General features: G+C 37.0%; 1 protein-coding gene and 1 long non-coding RNA gene across 3 annotated transcripts in view; both read left to right on the top strand.

Moving 5' to 3' along the window:
- The window catches only part of LOC5570027 (LIM domain kinase 1), a 50,578-nt gene that overhangs the window by 13,470 nt on the left and 16,683 nt on the right, over positions 1-20,425 (top strand). For both annotated transcript variants that reach the window (XM_021850097.1, XM_021850096.1), the window contains exons 2-4: positions 9,390-9,486; positions 10,342-10,456; positions 10,517-10,647. In XM_021850097.1, coding sequence (XP_021705789.1) covers positions 9,390-9,486; positions 10,342-10,456; positions 10,517-10,647 — 343 coding nt within the window. The remainder of the gene's footprint in view (positions 1-9,389; positions 9,487-10,341; positions 10,457-10,516; positions 10,648-20,425) is intronic.
- Positions 15,694-16,601, top strand: LOC110677957. The gene is made up of 2 exons (XR_002501344.1): positions 15,694-16,041; positions 16,118-16,601. It is a non-coding gene; the product is annotated as an uncharacterized LOC110677957 (long non-coding RNA).

Raw genomic sequence — 20,425 nt, 5'->3', positions numbered from 1 at the left:
GTTGTCAGTTAGTGTGGATGAGTAGACCCACTGTGCGCACTACCACTACATTGGGAGATACCTTGGGGCTACCTTGCTTACCCTACCGTGATAGCATAGCTGTCATCGATGGTAAAGGGATCAAAACAGAAAGACCAATAGACATTAGAGCAATCGAAGTTTAAAACGTGGTTGAATTCTTAAATTTTATAAACTAAAACACTTTAAAACTTAAATTAAACTTAGTTTCTATTTGAATTGAAATTGTAAGTACCATGAATACACTGAACTGAACTAAAATAAATTACTAACGTTAATTGTTTACACAGAAATACATACATTGTTAAAGACAGTTGCGGACAGTGGACACACGATAAAAAGGGACTAAATACGTAAGTCAAGAAACTGTTTAAAACTATTTATAAAACTAATTTCAATAAATTTCTGCAGCTTAAAGCATTCTCCAAGCAAATAACGGAGTGCTAAATAGGTGTCCGAAAATCCCGTGTTTGTTCACGCGTCGTAACAGTTAGTGATAGGACATACTTCTAATTATCATTTTTCAAGGAAACCAATATCCAATAAAGCTCTTTTGGAATTGCATCATACATGACTTCCGGAGTCATTAAGTCCAGGATATTATGGCGCATCTTTAACAAAAATATATCCAACGCCTAAGTTATTCGATGTCATTTGAAAAAATGAAGGAACATGGAATTTTATGACGCTTCTTATGGTACGGCATATCACTGTACCACTGCAGTATCTTCCTTTTTCAAATTATGCCAAACGACCATTATGCCAAACGACTGTATGCCAAATGGCATTATGCCAAACGGGGTAGACCCCTCTGCAGCCAACTCTTGGTCGGCGCGCCATAGGCGCTGCAATTGTAACATAATATGAGTGACAGCCTTAGTTACTGCATTCCAGAATTCAGCATCCACACACATTCTCTCTATTATATTGTCGGGGGACGTGTCCCCTCCGCATGTACATAGCGAGCACAATTGGGGCACGCAGGAGATTCTGAGCGCCCGATCCTATGCAGGTACTGTCTATAGCAACCATGTCCTGACAGAAACTGCGTCAGATAGAAGTTCACTTCCCCATGGTTTCTTTCATACCAATCTGACACATAATACCAAAAGCAGTCCATCTACCCGTAGTTGAGTTATCCCATTCCTGCTGCCATCTTCTTAGCGTTTCCTCTTTCCACGTGTCGCGGACTCCTCTGGAACCTCTTTAGTTAAGGCATTGAACATCTTCCTTGATGATGAGCCCGATGGGCATCATCCCAACTATGATGCACACGGCCTCTTAGGATACCGTTCGGTATGCGCTTGCTACTCTTAAGCACATATATGATGCCTTAAAAACGGCATACCACCATGGGCTTGTCATATTGTGTGAGTGCAGGCAGAAATTATGCTCAATTTAATATTTTTTCGTGTTCAAGATAAGTCAAATTGGTCTAAAAGCTGTTGAAATTCATAAAAATTAACGTGTCTTTGACTTTCGGGCTGTCGCGCTGTTGTACTTTATACAACAGTTGTGATTTATATGTGATCATTTTGCAACAAAGATAACTATCAACACCAAACCAAAATATATTCCTCACGAATCTTCTTAAAAACAATACTCGACAGTTTTTATTCACAGTATGGCCTTTGTAATACGTCAAAATCAACAAATGTACATAGAAGTCGCATAATAATGAACGCACTATGGTATCTCAAAATCCAGATAATATAGAAACATGGGGTCTTTTTTTTTGTTGGGATTTGAACAACTGCGATGCGACCATTAAATTGATCTATTGTGGTTTTAGTAAAGTTGTTCTGGAGGTGAAGCGCTATCTGATGGTACCTTATTATATTCGGAATTTGACCGCTAGGTGGCACTAGTGGGCATGGAAGTTTCACTTTTGTTTTGCAGATATCCAGGATCCATTTAGAAGGATGGCTTTTTTGGCAAAGTTGTTTAGTAAGTTATGGCCTATCATTGTTCGAGCTAGTTGATTCAAAATGTTGCCACTAGACGGCGCTAGTGAGCATGAAACTTTTGTTTGCAGATATCTCAGGAGCCTGACCACTTAGAAAGGAAGTGTCTTCGGCAAAGTAGTTCAGAAGCTCAGGGACTATCATTATTTTACAAAATCTCAAACTTTAAGGATTAAACAAAGAATGAATTTGAGCTACTGAACAACTCTGCCGAAGACGCCATCTTTTTAAGTGATCAGGCTCCTGAGATATTTGCGAAACAAATGTTTTATGCTCACTAGCGCCACCTGGTGGCAAAACTTTGAATCAACTAGCCCAAACAATGATAGTCCTTGAGTTACTAAACAACTTTGCCGAAGACGCCATCTTTCTAAGTGGTCAGGATCCTGAGATATGCGAAACACAGGTTTCATGCCCACTAGCGCCGCCTAGTGGCAAAATCCGTTATGGAACAATTTTGCCGAAGACGTCATCTTTGGTCAGTGTGGTCAGACTTTCGCAAAACCAAGGATGTTGTACAAAGTTGGATTGGAGCTGCTATTTAAAATCTAAGTAAATTTGGCTGTGTACGTTTATCAATCGAATAACTTTTAGTAATTATCAAGAAATTTACTGCAATTTATTATAAGCTCATGAACATCTCAAAATTGATTAAAGACCATTAATTTCTTCAAAACTAGTCCAACTAACATTTATTGCAGATGGTAACATTCTCGAAGCCTTCTTCATACGGCTTAAGGTAACACGGGAGACCGTGTTATTCTCCCTTTCTTCGTCTCACTCTAACAATTTTCATCAAAACTATGCAGAAGCAAATTTCAGGTTTTAGTGAACAGATGAAGCTGAAAATGTCATGGGTTATGCACTACATATATAGAATTATATGATAAATGTTTCATATCGATATATGGAATGGTACTTGAGGTTTGCTTCTTCAAATGGATAGGGATTATAATGACGTCCCGTGCGCCCTCATGCTGAGTAAATGCGCTGAACGTTCGAACAAAAGCTTTTATCCGATCCTTTTAACAACAAATCTGGCGAATCTATCCAGCCATTTTTAAGCTGTGTTGGCAGCTCTTATGCATACCGATCATTGCTTTGTCTCGACTGTTATAGGACAAGTAGCTGTATAACATCTTCTGAAGGCGTTTTTTCAATCACTTCGCAACTGTTGAATATTTTTTGACAGCTTCACTGTATTATCGATTAAATATTATTTTCAAGCTGTTTCACAGCTTCCGCAAATCAATTTATAAGTATCTGAATTCAATGTTCCCTACGTTACACAATTAGAGTACCCGCCACCGCTTGGGATTGAACTCACGATCTCTGCATCCAAAAGTCACGACGGTGTTCTTGCTGCCACTACAGTATATATCAAAAGCAAAGAAAAACACCGTTTCCTTTTACATCGAAAACGGATTATGCAATATTTTATAATGATGTTGTAAGATGTTATAATCATGCTTATAACACTTCATCAAGCTGTAAAAGTGTGAGAAACGTCAAACGTAATGTTTACATCCAACAGGCTGTGTAGTTGCGTCACATATTGTTATTATATAGCTTTTTGCTGTATGTGCGCTGTATAACAAACGACAAAGCGCTTCTTAATTGATTAATTAAGCAGCATATGCATAACAAAACATATTGCATAGAAGCAGCCGGATGAATGATGAGAACTTTTATTCCACAACATTAAATTGCTACTGTTTAAGGTGTTTAGATACAGCTTTGTAAAAGCAGCAAAAGCGATTAAAGACGAAATAAAATCAGCTAAGATTGGAAGCTGCAAAATGTTTGCGTTATAGCTGTATTAACGCTACTCGTTCTATTTTTGTTAGGTTTCGTTTTTTGAAGCGTTCGTTGCTTCAATTCAACTGTTCAATTCAAGCAGGATGCAAATAATCTTGGCTTATAGCACTAAAAGTGTTAGTTGGGTAGTTATCCTGAATCAATAAGGGAACTTAGGTTAACTAAAATACTTTTAAATATCTACAATTTACAAAAAAATCTTCGCTTCGCGATAAGGGATGGTACACAAATTATGTCACACTAAATTACAATTTTTTCGACTCCCTCCCTCCCCTTTGTCACACTTTTTGTATGAGTCATCCGAAAATTTTGTAAGGCTTGTCACGCTTGGCTCGACACCCCCTTGGAGCGTGACGTTATTTGTGCATGACCCCTAACCAAAACAACATTTTTTTTATAAAAGCTTTATTTAAGCAGCATTTTCAAAATTAAATAAATCTTGAAAGTCTTACCTATAGGAAATTTTGAAATCATTTTTTTCTCTTGTTCTTAAAAACCCTAAAACCTTTTTTTTTATTATTTGCAATCCCATAGGATAGCTTTAAACTAAATCCTTGCATATTTTGTGGCCCACCTGATCAAATAGGCTGAGGACCAGCTGAGGCTTGAGAAGATTTGTTTTACATTTGATCCCATGTGTGAAACAGTTCTTAGACAATAATAATAATAATAATAATAATAATAATAATAATAATAAAAATAATAATAATAATAATAATAATAATAATAATAATAATAATAATAATAATAATAATAATAATAATAATAATAATAATAATAATAATAATAATAATAATAATAATAATAATAATAATAATAATAATAATAATAATAATAATAATAATAAACATAATGCAAAAAATAAAATCTCGAAAACTTATTCAAACAGACTCAAATCAAAAAAATATATAAACTTACTTTATCGATTCTACGTGTTTCGCAGACGAAATCCTACACGTGGCGCTCTAAACCAACTCGATTTTTCACTTTTAGAACGTGTAATTTCCGGATTTACAAAACGACGAAAGTAAGATTTTCAACTTTCGCAACCTAACCCCTACTTTCGCCGCTCCGCTGTATGGAGAGACAAAGTGACTTAACCACGAATCAAAACAAAACACTACTTGAGCCGATTTTACACTGATAGAAAAACGTCGAAAGTAACTGAATAAATCGGCTTATCATTTTGTAATATTTTTTTTGTGGGATATAACAGGAACTCCCTAGTTTTTGAACGCGAGCTTAATGTATGCAAAATTTAAGCGATGTACTCGGCGAAAAAATGTTAAAAAGTTGATTAATTTTAAAACAGTTTTAAAAGACAGGTTGTGATTCTTCTGAATTTGTTTTCTCAAAACCGTATGAAAGTTACTTACGTCGATTTGAAAAAGTAATCGAGAAATAATCATATAAATAAATAAAATAGCGATCGATTTTGGTTTTCGCTATATCGTGTTTAGATATTTCTAAATTAACTACACAACGAAGTTTTGCAAATAACACCATTAAATGCATACCAATATGTGTACAATTCGTTCTTCATATTTTCTGTTCAAAAGCACCTAATACGCCCCACCAACTATTGCCTCGTTATCGGCAGTGTTGATGATGGTACAATATTGCGCTGCGACTGCATGGCGGCAGTGACTTTGAAAACGTTCAGTGAAAACCGACTGCTGCCGGTGGCTAACGCAGAGAACGGAATTTCGCTTTTATCCTCAATTGACCTTGACATTTACAAATAGCGGCGCCTAAAGAAGAGAAATTAAATTGATTCTAGCTGGCAGGAGAGCAAATAGCTTACTTGGGGTGATATCTAGTGCCAAAACTTCACTTTCAAGTGAGCATTGAATTAAGTATTGCAGATGTATCTATTGTTGCATAATTCTCTTAGCATTCGACTATCAGTCTACCTAGCCGAAGAGCATCTCAATAAACAAGAACATTAACGTTCTTTGAATTTCACTGCTAAAAATATCTCTTTGCTTGAATATCCCTTTAGAATGCGGTAAGTACCGAGTTTACTTGTAGCGAGCAAATAATCGGCCAAGCGGTGTGGTATTGTATTGTTTTTGTTTTGAAATTCCGACCCGTCTCGTTGGCTTATACCTCTTATACCTATCTGTGAACCACTAGCGTTTCTCAACTGGCAGTGCATTTGTTCCGGTAAAATATAGTCACCTGGCCATTTATCAGATACCGTGGACGTACCATATTTGACGCGGTTAAGAAAATTCTAAATTCAAACACTTGTCAAATCGTCTAAATCTTTCCGATTTTGTTGAAAATTGAACATATGCTAGCTCAACTATTATAGAATTAGGGAAAAATCAGTAAAAAAATATTAAACGTTTTTTTATTCATGTTTAATTGACTTTTTGTGGAACACATTAGGTTCCTTAATTGACGCATCAATTCTTCAATGTGCCTAATTTGACGCACTATGTTCCTTATTTGACGCACTTACAAATAATTGCTAAAGTTCAAAATATACAAGAGTTTCAGTATTCAATAGTTCAATTAATTGAAAAAAGCGCTTTAGAGTGGACATAAAAGTTAGAACCAGTCTTCCCATGAACCGAACCGATGTGCAACTTTGGTTTGAACATTGCAACTTGTGTTGAACCACAAACGCGCTTCGTCTCTGTACCAGTGTATCAAACCGAACCCGGTACATGTGTACTTCGGTTCAAACTTGCGTTCAAACTTGGGTTCAAATAATGGCACAAAGCAGGCAGACAGAGAACGGTTGAAATCCACGCGGATAAATTTCTACGATCATATATGGAACTTTTTGGTTCAAATCACAAGACCCTTGAGGCTTGAATAAATGTTTCATTTAAGCAGATCAATTGAGATCAATACTTTGAGTAACATTCAGTGGTAACTTTATGAAAAAAACAAGGATTTTACTATATCAAACAACAAGACACGATAAGTAGAAATTGATAAGCGTGGATATCAACAATTTTCTGTCTCTCCGTTTGTGTCATCGTTCTGAACCTCGGATGCAACTGAAGATTTGCACCAAAATTTGAACCGTGGTTGCATTCGAGGTACAAATGGACCGGTTTTCGAACCGGCGTTTGAACCAATGTTCACTTTACACATGTTTGGGTTTAGGTTCAGTTTCGAGCGTTTCGGTTTGCACACGAAAATAGAGTACAAGGAGAGTACCGAAACCGCCTGAACCAACGTGTTCGGTGTTCGTTTGGGAAGACTAGTTAGAACCTTTGGAGAAAGTTTTGAATGACGTTATCCGGTAGTACTTTTGCTATGCGTTTAGTTAGTGTAGAAAATAACACCGGCGATTGAGTTCAATCCATAGTTAAGCATTATTGTTTAGTTTAATGCATTTTCGTCGCGATATCAGGCAAGGGAAAGTTTTGAAAACTACGTTGCGCTGGAACGGGGAAGATAGTTTCTAAAATAAGGAAAAATTGGTCAAAAACTAGAACGAAAACAACCGGTTCCAAAAATATCCGTTTAAGAATCTTCGTTACTTATTACACGTGAACTACGCCTACTTGTCCCATGTTCTATGTCACCCTTATGGACCGCGGGACAAATATGCGTAGAACTAACGGCAGTATGGTCTTCGAAATAGATCGAGAACCATATATGGGGTCATCCATAAAGTACTTCATGTTATTAGGGGGTAGGAGGTGTTCTGCACGATGTGACGAATCATATAAGTTTTTTGAAGGCTCCATATAAAAAGTGTGACGTAGGGCGGATAGCCGGGGTTTTTCTAGAAAATGGTATTTTTTGGTGACTCGTATCTCATGGACACCCCCTATTGTATAAATAATACGAAACAAACCATTGAACCTACACCTCACCTTCTGACGCATTTATTGAAGCTTCCTTGAAACATTAGGGGACGTCCATAAACCGCGATAAATTGTTCAATTATCAACCCCTCTCAACCTTGGCCACATTTATTTTATGAAAAGTGCGAATATTTTGTATGAATCGTTGCATTTCCCTGAACCTCCTCCTCTTCCTAAAAACGTTACGTAATCTATGGATGACCCTTTACATGTGATTACATAAAGCATTGGGTTGTTCTGCGGACGGATTTTTTTAATTGCAATCACCATAAATATTTCTTTTGCTATTATCGATTCAACAAAACATGCTGAACAAAATAGCAAATAATTAGGAACATTGTGTGCCTAATTTGACGCACAAGATTTTCATACAAAAATGTGTCTTAAACCTTAAAAATAGAAAAAAAATCGACGTCAATTTATGAATAAAAGAATATTACTGATTGTTGTTGATGATATTGCTGTAAAACAGCACAATATTTTCATGAAAATTGATTAATAATATTTAGCACATTCACTAAGGAATGAAAAAAATTGACGCACTTGTCGGATGAATTTTCAAATAATTTTTATTTTTTGCCTATTATTAATCAAAAATAAACTTTTTTTGATTGATATCTTACAATAACATGTAAATGAAGATTAAGGAATAAATTTTTGAATGCTATTCTGAACTAGAATTAATTTATAATAAAAATAATTAGAAAATGCGTCAAGTTTGGACCCGCGTCAAATATGGTACGTTCACAATATTTACAGAATTCTATGCCTATGACACTCAGCATAGTACATAATGGTAGGCGGAGTAAGATAAGCGCTCTTTATTTGATAAGAACCAAAGAATGCAATTCTGATTAATAATAATAAGTAGACAGGACAGTCACATATTTGAACTGGAAAGTTGTCATTCTGGTACCGTAAAACTGGGTAACATTGATAGTTTTGTCGATGAAAAGTAAATTATTGCTGAAGATGGTGATTTTTATCTTATATTTTGAAAACAACTACCGGTATGTATCTAAGTTATCGATTGGAGTTGAAAGATCGTAAAGCATAAAATTTCGAAATTACATTTGAATGTCGATATTCAGTTTAAGGGTAACTTCAAGCTCTTAGTTAATAACTACATTTAAGAAGAAGAACACTAAATTGATAAGCATTATCTATGCCATTGTGGACGTAAAACCAGAGAGAAAAAGAAGAAATATTTCAATAGTTGTATATTTGAACAGAAATCGACTTATCTTTATGTTTTGACATTACATAAATATTTTATTAAGATTTTTTCGGTAGGAAATTTACATTTTGCTTAACTGATTAACACAAATTTTATTTCACTCTATCAGTTACCGTTATTACAAAAGATTCCTCGTTTTTCGGTACTTACCACTTCTAGTACTACATTTGATTCCTTGGTACTACACTTTGTACACAAGTGCCTAAAATTTTGGGAAACTGCAAGGGGCATGGAGGTCTTAATTTCGTCTTTGATTTGACCCTTGTAAGAAAGTGCGCATTCTGGTGAAATGCCTTTTTTACATTCCATTCCACCAACTTTTTTCAACGCCTAAGGAAATAATGTATGGTAAAATTACTCTAATGTAAGTAGTGTTGTTAGATAGATTGAGAACTACTCTCATAGTCTCCTATATCCGATCTCAAGAGGCACGACGAAATTTATTGATTAACAACAGCAAGTAGCAAAATGCTGATTTGTGTTTTCTGTTTGTTCTCTTTTTTTTCAATCATCGCACAGGAAAAAGTGATTTATCGTGTGCAAGCTGCTACAATGCCATAGAAAAAGACGGATACATCGGCGCCCTCGGACAAGAATGGCACACCGACTGCTTCAGGTATGTGTAGACATAAGTCTGTATTCTATATACAGTACTAGACAATGAATTTGCAACTTTTTTGATTTTCCATTTAAAATGGTTAACTTTGGTGTAAGCTAAAACTCGATTATTTAAGGACCAATTTGAATGAAACTTTACAGCACGCCAGACTTAAATTAAATCGCAACATAATTTTTAGTATTTTTTCATTTACGTGTTCAATAATACTAACAATTTTACAAAAGTAAATTAAGGATGGGCAAAATGGGTAGCCTAAAAAAAGGAACCCAATATCTTCCCATATACAAACAGAATTGAGCTTTTTTTTTATTTTTCACTAATTAGCTATGATAATAGGCGAATGAAAGGCAAGAAATCAGCAAACAGATGATTTGTTTTGTAACTCTTAGACATTCTATAATGATGACCATATCATGTTTTATGAGGATCATATTTTATTCAGTATCATGTTTTATTCAAACAAATCCTAAGAACTAACATAATTATCGTTGGCTTACAAAATGCTTTGACGATATTCTTCCAGCAGAAAATAAAACCTTTGAAACATATTACACAAACAAATTGGTCCATAAACAACTTAGGTCTAACCCTCCGAAGTTTACCGAAAAAAAATTCGAAAATGTTTCAAATGTATTGTCCAATACTGTGGTGCACCGTCTTCGATGCGAAAGTTAGTCCGCATCATGCACATAGCAAATCAAAACGTAAACAGGAAACCAATTTTGAATGTGTTGGCCCATTAGAAGCGCTCTAATTGAATTAATTTATGTGTTCTTGCGGAGCTTGACTCACATTTTCTAGTAGGTACGTCTTATCGGACATAGTTAATCGAACGCGTTACTCGCCTTTCAGGTGTTCGGTGTGCGACAGTCATCTATCGAGTTGGTATTTCGAGAAAGAGGGCCTGCTGTTCTGCAAGGATGACTACTGGGCAAAGTATGGCGAATGTTGCCAACAGTGTGGTCAGGTGAGTTTCTGATTGGCATCGTCCGATAACTGATAATATGATTTCGTTTCGCTTTTGTAGGTGATTTCCGGGCCAGTTATGGTTGCTGGCGATCATAAATTTCATCCGGAGTGTTTCTGCTGTGAATCATGTAAAATTTACATTGGCGACAGGGAAGCATATGCACTTCTGGAACGATCCAAGCTCTTTTGGTAAGAATCCATTTTTTTCGTGCCATAACTATAGCAAAATACACTACAGTAATGTACCGATTTTGTCAGCCCCATGCTGCATTTAGGGTTGACAAAATCGGGAAATAGCTAAAATCGGGATAAAGTTTTTTGACTGGTTTCAAGCTTTATTTTAGCTTAAGGACTTAGTTTTATGATTTTGTTAATATAAACATTATTTTTTTATTTCCATTTTCTATGTACCGTAATTCAAGGTAACATTGATAAGTTTCTTGAATAACACAGCGTAACAAAAATAACATTTTTGCTTGTCTCAAGAACCAAATGATGTGTCTCTAGTAGATTTGGGGTTGCTGAATCTGATGCCGTTCTCAGAAATGTTCCAGCACGTCACAATTTTTAGGTACAGGTCGCCAAACTTGTATAAAACACTGTTTTTATTAAAGTTAGCATGCAATTTAAAGTATGATATATCAAACTTTTTTGTTATCTAATCCACCAAACTTACAAAAAAGGACTTTAACTTTCATTTTAGATATAATTTGGTTGAAATTGCACGATAAAATTTAGATTACATCGATTTTTTCGACATACTTGCGTTCTCCATACAAAATTCTTTGTTTCTCTTATATGGCAATATACAATACTTTTCTAAATCGTTAAAAAATAACTTTTAAGCATTGGAGGTATTATGAACTTTGTTGATAAGTATTGTTTAACACATGAAGTTAGAATTCTGTGGCAAATTAAGCAAATAAAGGGCCATACAAGCTGACAAACTTGCATGCAAGTTGGCAAAAATGTCAAATTTAGCATTTTCAACAGCCAATATCTCAAAACCTAGATGTGCTATGATATTTTTGAAAACGGCAATGGATTCAGCAACCCTTAATTAAGTCAATAGCGGTATTTTGGTGCTGGAGACAAAAACGTGTTCCGCAGTGTAATTATTAAGAATTTCAAATTAAAAAAAATTCGATGTTTAGATGATTGTATAGACGTGGCCAAGGTCATATTTCACTTTATGCACCCAATATTGCCAGTATAGCCGTGTTTAGTCTAATTAAAATAAATATAAATTTTAGGCTGACAAAATCGGGGATAGACAAAATTGGGTCAAAAAGGGCGCTACAATCGAGGGTAGATAAAATCGGGGGTAGACAAAATCGGGGACTGACAAAATCGAGTCATTACTGTATTATTATTATTAATCACAGGGTAAAACATCGCAAAAATTTAAATTACTTTAAAATTAGTAACCCTACTTATATTTGAAATATTTGATCTTAATCATCAAAAAAAAAAAAAAAAAAAAAATACTGAATAACTCTGAAAAATGCCTAGCTGTTTTTTGTCGGTCAAAAATAATGTGGGAAAACGGTAACCCACATAAATGGTTTAAGTGCATTTAAAAAAAAAAACATTAATTTGCAATGCTTATTGGACTGATGCAAATTTTTAAGTTTTTGCCTTATGCTCAAACGGTGTCATTAATTTATTAATTTAATTTTTTGATTTTCACAATCTCTTGTACAATCCTGTTTCATGTGACAGGGTGGCCACCGAACCGGGAAAAACGGGAAAAGCGGATAAAAGACGGGAATTTGAATCCATCGAGAAATAGACGGGAAAAAAGCCGGGAATTCGAGATGATTACCGGGAAAATAATTTTGAACGAACATCTTCCAGCTATTAATCTACTAACTACCAAAAATAAGTTGAAAAGTTATTATGGTTGATGATAATGGCATTAAGCATCTGTAATCTTAGACAAAGAACATTTAAACATTGATTTTTTTAACTTCTTGAAGAAATAGTTTACTTTGCTACACTATGCTTCTCAGAAATGTTTCGATTTTTTATTCTTACTACCTATCAGCCTGATATCACTGCTATCAGGGCTTGAATTATTCTTCAACTTATCTGAGTTTTGAATCCGAGTTTCAAAACTTCTTGCAAAATCTATGTTTAAGTACTCATGCATATTGGATTCATTTTCTTAGTTACTGAATAACAAATCAATAGATCCAAATATTCTTGACGACAATGCTTTATATATAAGAGCTTCCAATGTATCATTAGTTATCTAATCGACTAAAAATTGGTTAAGTAAGTTAAGATACATGCTTCAACATGTGTGGCTCTGTTTCATCATTACTTTAAACTTATTTGCTTTAATGAACTCTTCATTTTGATGAAGAAAAAATCGAGAATTTGGAATTGAAATACTTTTAAATCGGGTAGTAAGAAGCACAAAATTATTTCACTTTTTTCCTCAAGGGACCCGACGTAGTTGTGTGGAATAAAATGTTTGAAAATCCTCAATAATTGAGGAGATTAGAAGGGGTAGTAAAGAGGTTTTGATGAAATCCAATTTTTTAGTTTTTTTTTCATTACATTGTATGGGAGCCAACAAAAAAAAAAAAAAAAAAAACAAGAATAATATTGCAGGGTGTCGACTTAATTTTGAAAATAAAATTCCCTGGCTTTCCCTGACCTTCCAGTCATTTTCCAGAAAAGTTCCAGACCACTGAGTTGGTTAATTTGAACCGAAATAAGTAAGATTTTTACAAGAAGATACATATTCGTTATGTTATAGGTCGTATGAATAAACTGATCAAAAGCTTTTACTTTATTGAGATATATGTACCTGCCGGATGACGTTCTTGAACTTTTATTCAAGTTGATATGATAAAACTGAACAACTGAGAATTTATTTACTTTTCAAACTTGAAGATCCGTATGAACAAAGATGCTGTCGGCTAGTGAACTATCTTAGACCTGATTTAAAATTTTAGGCATGAACGAAAATTTTAGACTTCTTCCTGATTATAACTTTTTTTTATACAAGAGGCAACACTATTACGATCATCCACCATACTTTTTTTTGTTGGAAGAAAGCTATCCTCAAATTCTTCTATTTCTTTTTCCAGGCTAAATTCTAGCCAATGCCATAGAACTTTCTTGGAGAATTGCTTCAAGGAATTCCACATAGATTGCTCAGAAATTCTTCTTGGAATTCTTAAGGTTTTTTTACCAGACGTTCCTTCAATTTTTCTCAATGAACTCTTGAAAGATTTCTTCCAGAAGCTCCTCATCTCCAAGATTCTCTAAAAATTGTTAGAGAATTTCTTTCAGTTTTAAATATTTCTAAAAATAGCATTTGTATTTCCTAGAACTATTTCAGGAATGCTTATAAAAATATTTTTCAGGATAACATAATTTTTTCCAAATTGTTTTAATTTTTTTTTTCTTAGAATATTTATGATAATTCTTCACAATGATTCGTTACAGTTAATATTTTAGGATTTCGATATGAATTACCCCTAGTTTTTTCCCAGAAAAAAAAATCTAAATATTCTTAACAGAATGCATTCAGAACAATGCGCTGATTAGAAGGTTTCTAATGTTTCTCTTGTACTTGCCGTACCTTCAGCAATGCTCCAAGGAACTCTTCTAAGAATTCATCTACGAGTATCTCTAAGTAATATCACAAATTGTCAATAGCAGGGCTGGGCAAAAATCTGAAATTCACTCAACAGTAGCCAAACAAAGCCAATCACAGTCAGCGAAACCAGTGAAACTCACATCCATCGCTGCTGTAGGAAAGAAGCCTTGAAAATTGCAAAACATCCCTTATGCAACGGCAACCCAAAATTACTGTAGAAAAATGTTTTATTTTCCGCTGCATTTCTCGCATTAAGGGGGCAGGATCCGTCATTGTTTTCGGAACTTTCAAAAGCAGTTTTTTTTTTTTTCAAAATCAAGAAAATGTGTTCACTGTATTCTACTCTCCAACCGAAACACAGTGAACACATTTTTATCGAAAAATTCTTAGTTTTGAACAGAAAAACTGTTTTTGAAGTTTCGATGATGACGATGATTACGATGACGGAGCGTTGATCGTTAAGAGGAAAATAACCATCATCGTTTTACAAATTTTCAAAACCAGTTTTTTTGCTCGCAACTAAAGCAATGTTCAAGAAAATCTATCATTTCATTGCACTTGATATCTGCAATGCAATGATAGATTTTCATGTGGATTTCTTCAAATTTGAACGAAAAAACTGGTTTTTAATTTTTGATGATTGAATGATGGATTCTTGAGCCTTAAGAGCCTTCAATGACACTAACGTTTTACAAAATTCATGCACCCAACATAGGCTACTTGATGAGATTCACGTGTTTGAACTACTGTACTGGGAAAGCCACGTGATTTTCGCGAAATTCAAGCCTACTACTATTACCATTCTCAGCACTGGTCAACAGATTATCAAGATTTTTTCAAATTATATTCCTGAAACTTCTGCGTTTCAATGATTTTCTGGATTACTAAAAATAATCGAGGAACTTTGAGAATCATCCTCAGAATTTCTGGAGAATTTTCTGGGTCCTGGTTCCTTAGTCGAGTGGTTAGACTACACGGCTGCAAAGCAAAGCCATGCTGAAGGTGTATTGCTTTAGCATGATCAATTACTTTGCAGACAATAAACTCGTTTGATATTGTAGTATTGATATTTTTTCCCTGACCTCAAGTGAAATTCCCTGATTTTCCCTGACTTTCCAGGTCAAAAATAAATTCCCTGACATTCCCTGACTTTCCAGGTTTTTCCAGGTAGTCGACACCCTGTATCGGATATTCATATTGGACGGAAAATTCACCTATGACTACCGTTGAAAAGCTTGAAGTTGTTGTATAGAATTTTTTAGTATATTCAATTAAAAACCGACCACAGGGTCACCCTTTTGCAATTGGGCTTCTCAAATAAAAACCGGGAAAATTTTATAAAATATACCGGGAAAACCCGGAAAAAACGGGAATTTCAAAATGGATATTTGGTGGCCATCCTGGTAAGTACTTCAACAGCCTCGTTGTTCTCTCTAGATTGTCATCGAGGGCTTCTTTCAGGCTTAGCGTATCTATGCCGTATCTTCTTCTTTCGTGTTAGAATTCCCTGCAGTGCAGAATTAGGTGTCGCACATCGATTGTGGTTCCACAACAATGAGTTACAGAACAGGTGGCGCAGTTCCGTATAATAGTGTGTGTGGCAACTGTATAAAATTGAAAATGACACTATTTATGTTTACAATTTAAAATCCCTTGACGCGAAAGCAAAAAGTGCGCGAGTTCAGAAGTTTTTCCACTTTATTTCGTACAGTTTTAACAATTTCTGGTAAATTTTGATAGAATGCCGCAGTGTGCAGTTAATGTGTGCAAGATAACGACACAGGAAGCGAAGAACAGTGATATTTGCATAAGTTTTCATACTTTCCTCAAAGAACCTAGCAAGCGATCGAAATGGGTGAAATTTTGTGGGCTCATCAAAGATCCGGGTACATCGCTTTATGTATGCTCCCAGCATTTCACATCTGACGATTTTGTGTTCAATGCTTCGATCCGAAAATCGTTGACAGGTGCAGATCGAAATAGTCTGGTCCGAGGCGGTAAGATTTCTTTGTCCAGTACCAAGAAACGTAATGCCAATTACAGCTTTTCCCACCATTCGTACTCCGGAATCGTTATCAACGAAACGAGCGGAAGGAACTTGTGGCTAACCTTTTGCAAAATCACTGTTCACTGGAGGCGGAGAAATCGAAAAACGTTAATAGTTGAAAATGGATCTTCTTGCGATGTTTCACCGTTCCAAAAGGAACAGAACATACGTGATTCCGACTCAAACATGGATGTTTTGTTAGAGGTGATTGAGCTGGACAATCCCTCTACCGCTACGAAGTTCAGATGTTGATAGCCTGAACGATTCCGGTTGGTCAGAGTTCATCAGTCATGATGGGCTCAATTCTACTCATGTCATGTTAGAGGAAGCGGTAAGATTGGTAATGCTGAACGAACTACGAACGCTGATTAAACGCAAGCAAGATATATAATCCAGCCAATGACAACCAAGTATGTACCTTATTGTTTCTGAGCATTGTTTCACCACAGTGTTGTTTAATAACGTGTTAATCTATTCATCTGCTCAGAAACAACAAGCTACACACTTGGGTACTAATAGTTTTTACGGCGTCATCAAAAAGTATACATTAGTTATTTATACAGATGGAATACCCTATTTCGTGTTAGGCAAACCTCAATTAAATATATGATTATTTTGAATGTTTTTATGTCTATTGTGTTGAAATAGTCCAACGATAAATACAATAATCAAAAATCATCTAGTTTGAATTAAATTTCGTGGTATGCACCACAATTTTTTATGTTACATTCAATTTGTTTAAAATATCCCATATCTACTCGTGCTTGCAACCAAATAGTGATGTCACCACTTTTTTGGTTACCAATACATATGCAAATCATGGTCTTCTTCACCTGTACTGTAGCTCATTGGTTTCACAACACTCGCAGGTAGGCGGAGATTCTCTTTTCAAAAGAAAAGTGATTCACACGGGTGTGGCCGATTCTCAACCTCGTTAGCACGCGTTGGTCGGCAGCATTGCCACGTTCTGTCCACTTCTTGGTATCGTGCTTAATTTCTCTCAACTTGTTATCTCTTATTCCAAACCATTGGCAATCCCATCGGCACCGTATGGCTGCTTTCGTCGCTCTCAGTACATCTTCGCCGGGGATAGGGATGTCGATAGCCGGTTGTTGTCGAGCTTAGTTGGCCAAGCGGTCGGCTTCATTATTTCCGGTTCTGCCAGCATGTCCCGGGATCCAACAAAACCGAACGTTTTTGTTTCGCACTATGTACTCAACCTCCTGAATCCACGGGTGCTTTGAAGATCCGGCCTCTAAGGCAACTCGCCGAATACGTTAGGATCACCTTGTTCCGAATGTTTGGAATTGAAACCGCTTTCTTGATCGCATACGCTTCTGCAAAGAAAACGCTGCACTTCTTCGGTAGGCTAAAAGTTTCGGAGATGCCGTTGTTATAAAAAGCGGCTCCTACCTTGTCTTCACACTTGCTGGACGACTTGGCGGACTTTATCCGGAGGGTCACCGGCTCGAATGCTCCTTTTCATGTCCCATACAATCGAGGGTTTCCGTTCATTCCAGGAACGATCGTCCTGTCCAGCAATGTGACCGACAGCGAGCGAGGATCTGTAGTGTTGCTGGCCCTCCTCGGCTCACCAATCCGATACCGTACGTCAGTTTTGTCGTTATTAACGCCGATCCGACTTGTAGCAGACTTGTCCGATTGCCTCGCGGTAGTTTGGCTCCGATCATCTGGAGTATTCGCAGACGTGACTCACATGCTTTCTTCACCAATTTGCAATGCGGTTTGAATGTTAAGGTACGGTCCAGAGTGACCCCTAAAACCCTCAGCCGGTTGGTTTTCGGGATGGAGACTTGGTCAACGATGATGTTCCGCGCAGGCTCCCGACGCGTGTTTGGGCTGCAGTAGAACACATGCGACTTGGCAGCAGACATGGCAAATCCAACACTCTTCGCCCACTTACAGACAGCCTTCACGGCGGCCTGCAATTTCGTGTGTAGCCCTTCGCTTTTAGTCCTTTTAACGATGAGGAGGATATGTCGACTCCATTCGACAGTACCCGGAAGATGGGCTGCATCGCTACCAGAAACAGCGTTACAGATAACACTGATCCATGCACCACACCATTTTCCAGCTTTTGGTAAGCGAGATAGCGGAAGGTAGCAGGACCGGAATCTTGGCAGTTCGATTTCGGAATCGGAACAACGAGGACATTCCGCCAGCTGGCGGGAAGCTCGCCGCTGCGCCAGGTTTTGTTCAGCAGTTCCAGCAGTACTTCACGGACACGGGAAGGCGTTGAAGCAGCGGGTAACCTCTCATGTCAGTACCTGTCGAGGCACCTCGCCCTTTGTCGAGAGCCCACAGAAGTTCGACTAGGGTAATATCAACGTTGTACGCGTCGCCGGTATTAGACGAAATATCTATGGACTCTCTCTCAGCTGCCGTTTTCACCATCTGAAACGATGGAGGGTAGCTAGACATCGCCGATCTTGCACCGTAGTACGTCGCAAGTTTTTCCGCTACTTCTTCGGGGTTGTCCGTGAAACCGTTAGGCCGTTTGAGGATAACTGAGCGTTTCTGTCGATTTCCACGCAGTGTGTTAACAGTGCACCACAGTTCTGCCGTCGTGCTATGCGGAGAGATTTTCCCTACGAAGCTTACCCACGATTACTCCTTCGCTTCTTTAATCGCCTTTCGCGCCTCTGCTTTTGCTCGGGGCACTACTATGGTACGGCTTTCGGTCCGATTCGGCCACTAGTCCGCGGGATGGACTTAGACGCTGCTTCAATTAGTTCACACGCCGATCCAGGCAACCGTTGTGTCGATATACGTCCCGCCGAGTTCAGCTCAGTGCCAGAACGCACTGGATGACTTGTTCGACCAGCTGGAAGGTCCGATTTTGCTTCTAGGAGACTTCAACGCTCACCACATCGCATGGGGATCGCACCAATCAAGCGCGCTTGGGCGATTCATAGCCTAAACAAACCTGACGAAGCAAATGGTAATCTTGAATGACGGCTCAGCTACCCGTATCGACCCGGCTTCGGGCAACACTTAGGCGATCGATTTGACCATCTCCACAGAGAGTCTGGCTCGGAGGTTCACCTGGTGAACCTTTTCAGACACGCACAACAGTGATCACTTCCCAATTGCGGTATCCTTACCTGGGTGGTCAAATCAGCAAACAACGCGACGAAAATGGCTGTACGATCGGGCTAATTGGGAGTTATACGAATGGATTACAGCAGAAACCATCCGCCCAGAAGTCGAGTGGAATGTAGGAAGCTTCACCAACCTGTAACTGCTTGTCATTATAATCTATGGGCATACTCTTCTCATGTAAAATTTTAGCCGCTACAACTTGCTGTAGAACATAGTATCCTGGATTATTTTGATGTATTTTACCCGCCAGGAGCACCACTGTTGCCTGCCGAACAGTTGCAAACACTGCAAACCCACTTTATGATTATGAATAATGATTTATCCTAACGTCCAATCAAAATGGTGTCCGGCAAAGTTGTAGCTGAAAGGATCTCACATGAGAAGAGTTTTTGCACTTTTCCATAAAATATTATGACGAAGAGATAGAGGGCTGAACAGTGAACTTCAACTGGTCTGAGCACAGTCAAATTTCCCCGGAATCATTTCAAACTTTATAAGTATGCTATTTATTGCTGTGTTCGATTGAAATTCTAATATCAAATGCGGGAGCACCAAATGCGGTAGAGTTTTAGCGAAGTCTAAGTTTGATTTTCTATGCTGGGTTGGCAGTGATATGGATCACAATTGCTCATGATTTTTTCCCATGAATTTCCAAAGAAATTCGTCTGCCAAAACCTCCATAGAAAATATCCTCTCGAACTTTCATGGAGAAGTCTAAAATAGCTTAACCAACTCCAACTCTATAATATTAAAAAAAAACATATATCAATAAGTCTTAGCCATAAAGTTTGTCAGAAACTTGTTAGAAACTCTGTCACAAGATTGTTTTTTCAGAATTAAGGGATTTGTACTTAAATCAAAGGTCTTTTTATGGTGATGAACTAGCCGTATGCGCTAAAAATCACCTTAATAAAGAATAAAAAAAAATTAAATCAAAGGTTAAAAAAAGCAGTCCATATAGGCCGGGATTATATTTGTGGATTAATAAATTACATTTTTTAACCATTTTTGGTAAATGAATATTAGTACCGTCGATGGGGGTGACAATGGGTCTAGGGGGTGAGATTGGGTCAAAACGGAAAAATATGTTCTGTGAAATATTTCAGCTAATAACGCTGATATTACTAAAATTAATAATTCATATGTTAAGGAACATATTATTACACATAATTCATAACAAT

This window comes from Aedes aegypti, chromosome 3 (genome assembly GCF_002204515.2).
Source record: "Aedes aegypti strain LVP_AGWG chromosome 3, AaegL5.0 Primary Assembly, whole genome shotgun sequence".
NCBI lineage: Eukaryota > Metazoa > Arthropoda > Insecta > Diptera > Culicidae > Aedes > Aedes aegypti.
The sequence above is the reverse complement of the archived record's forward strand: the minus strand, read 5'-3'. Positions and strand labels throughout refer to the sequence as shown.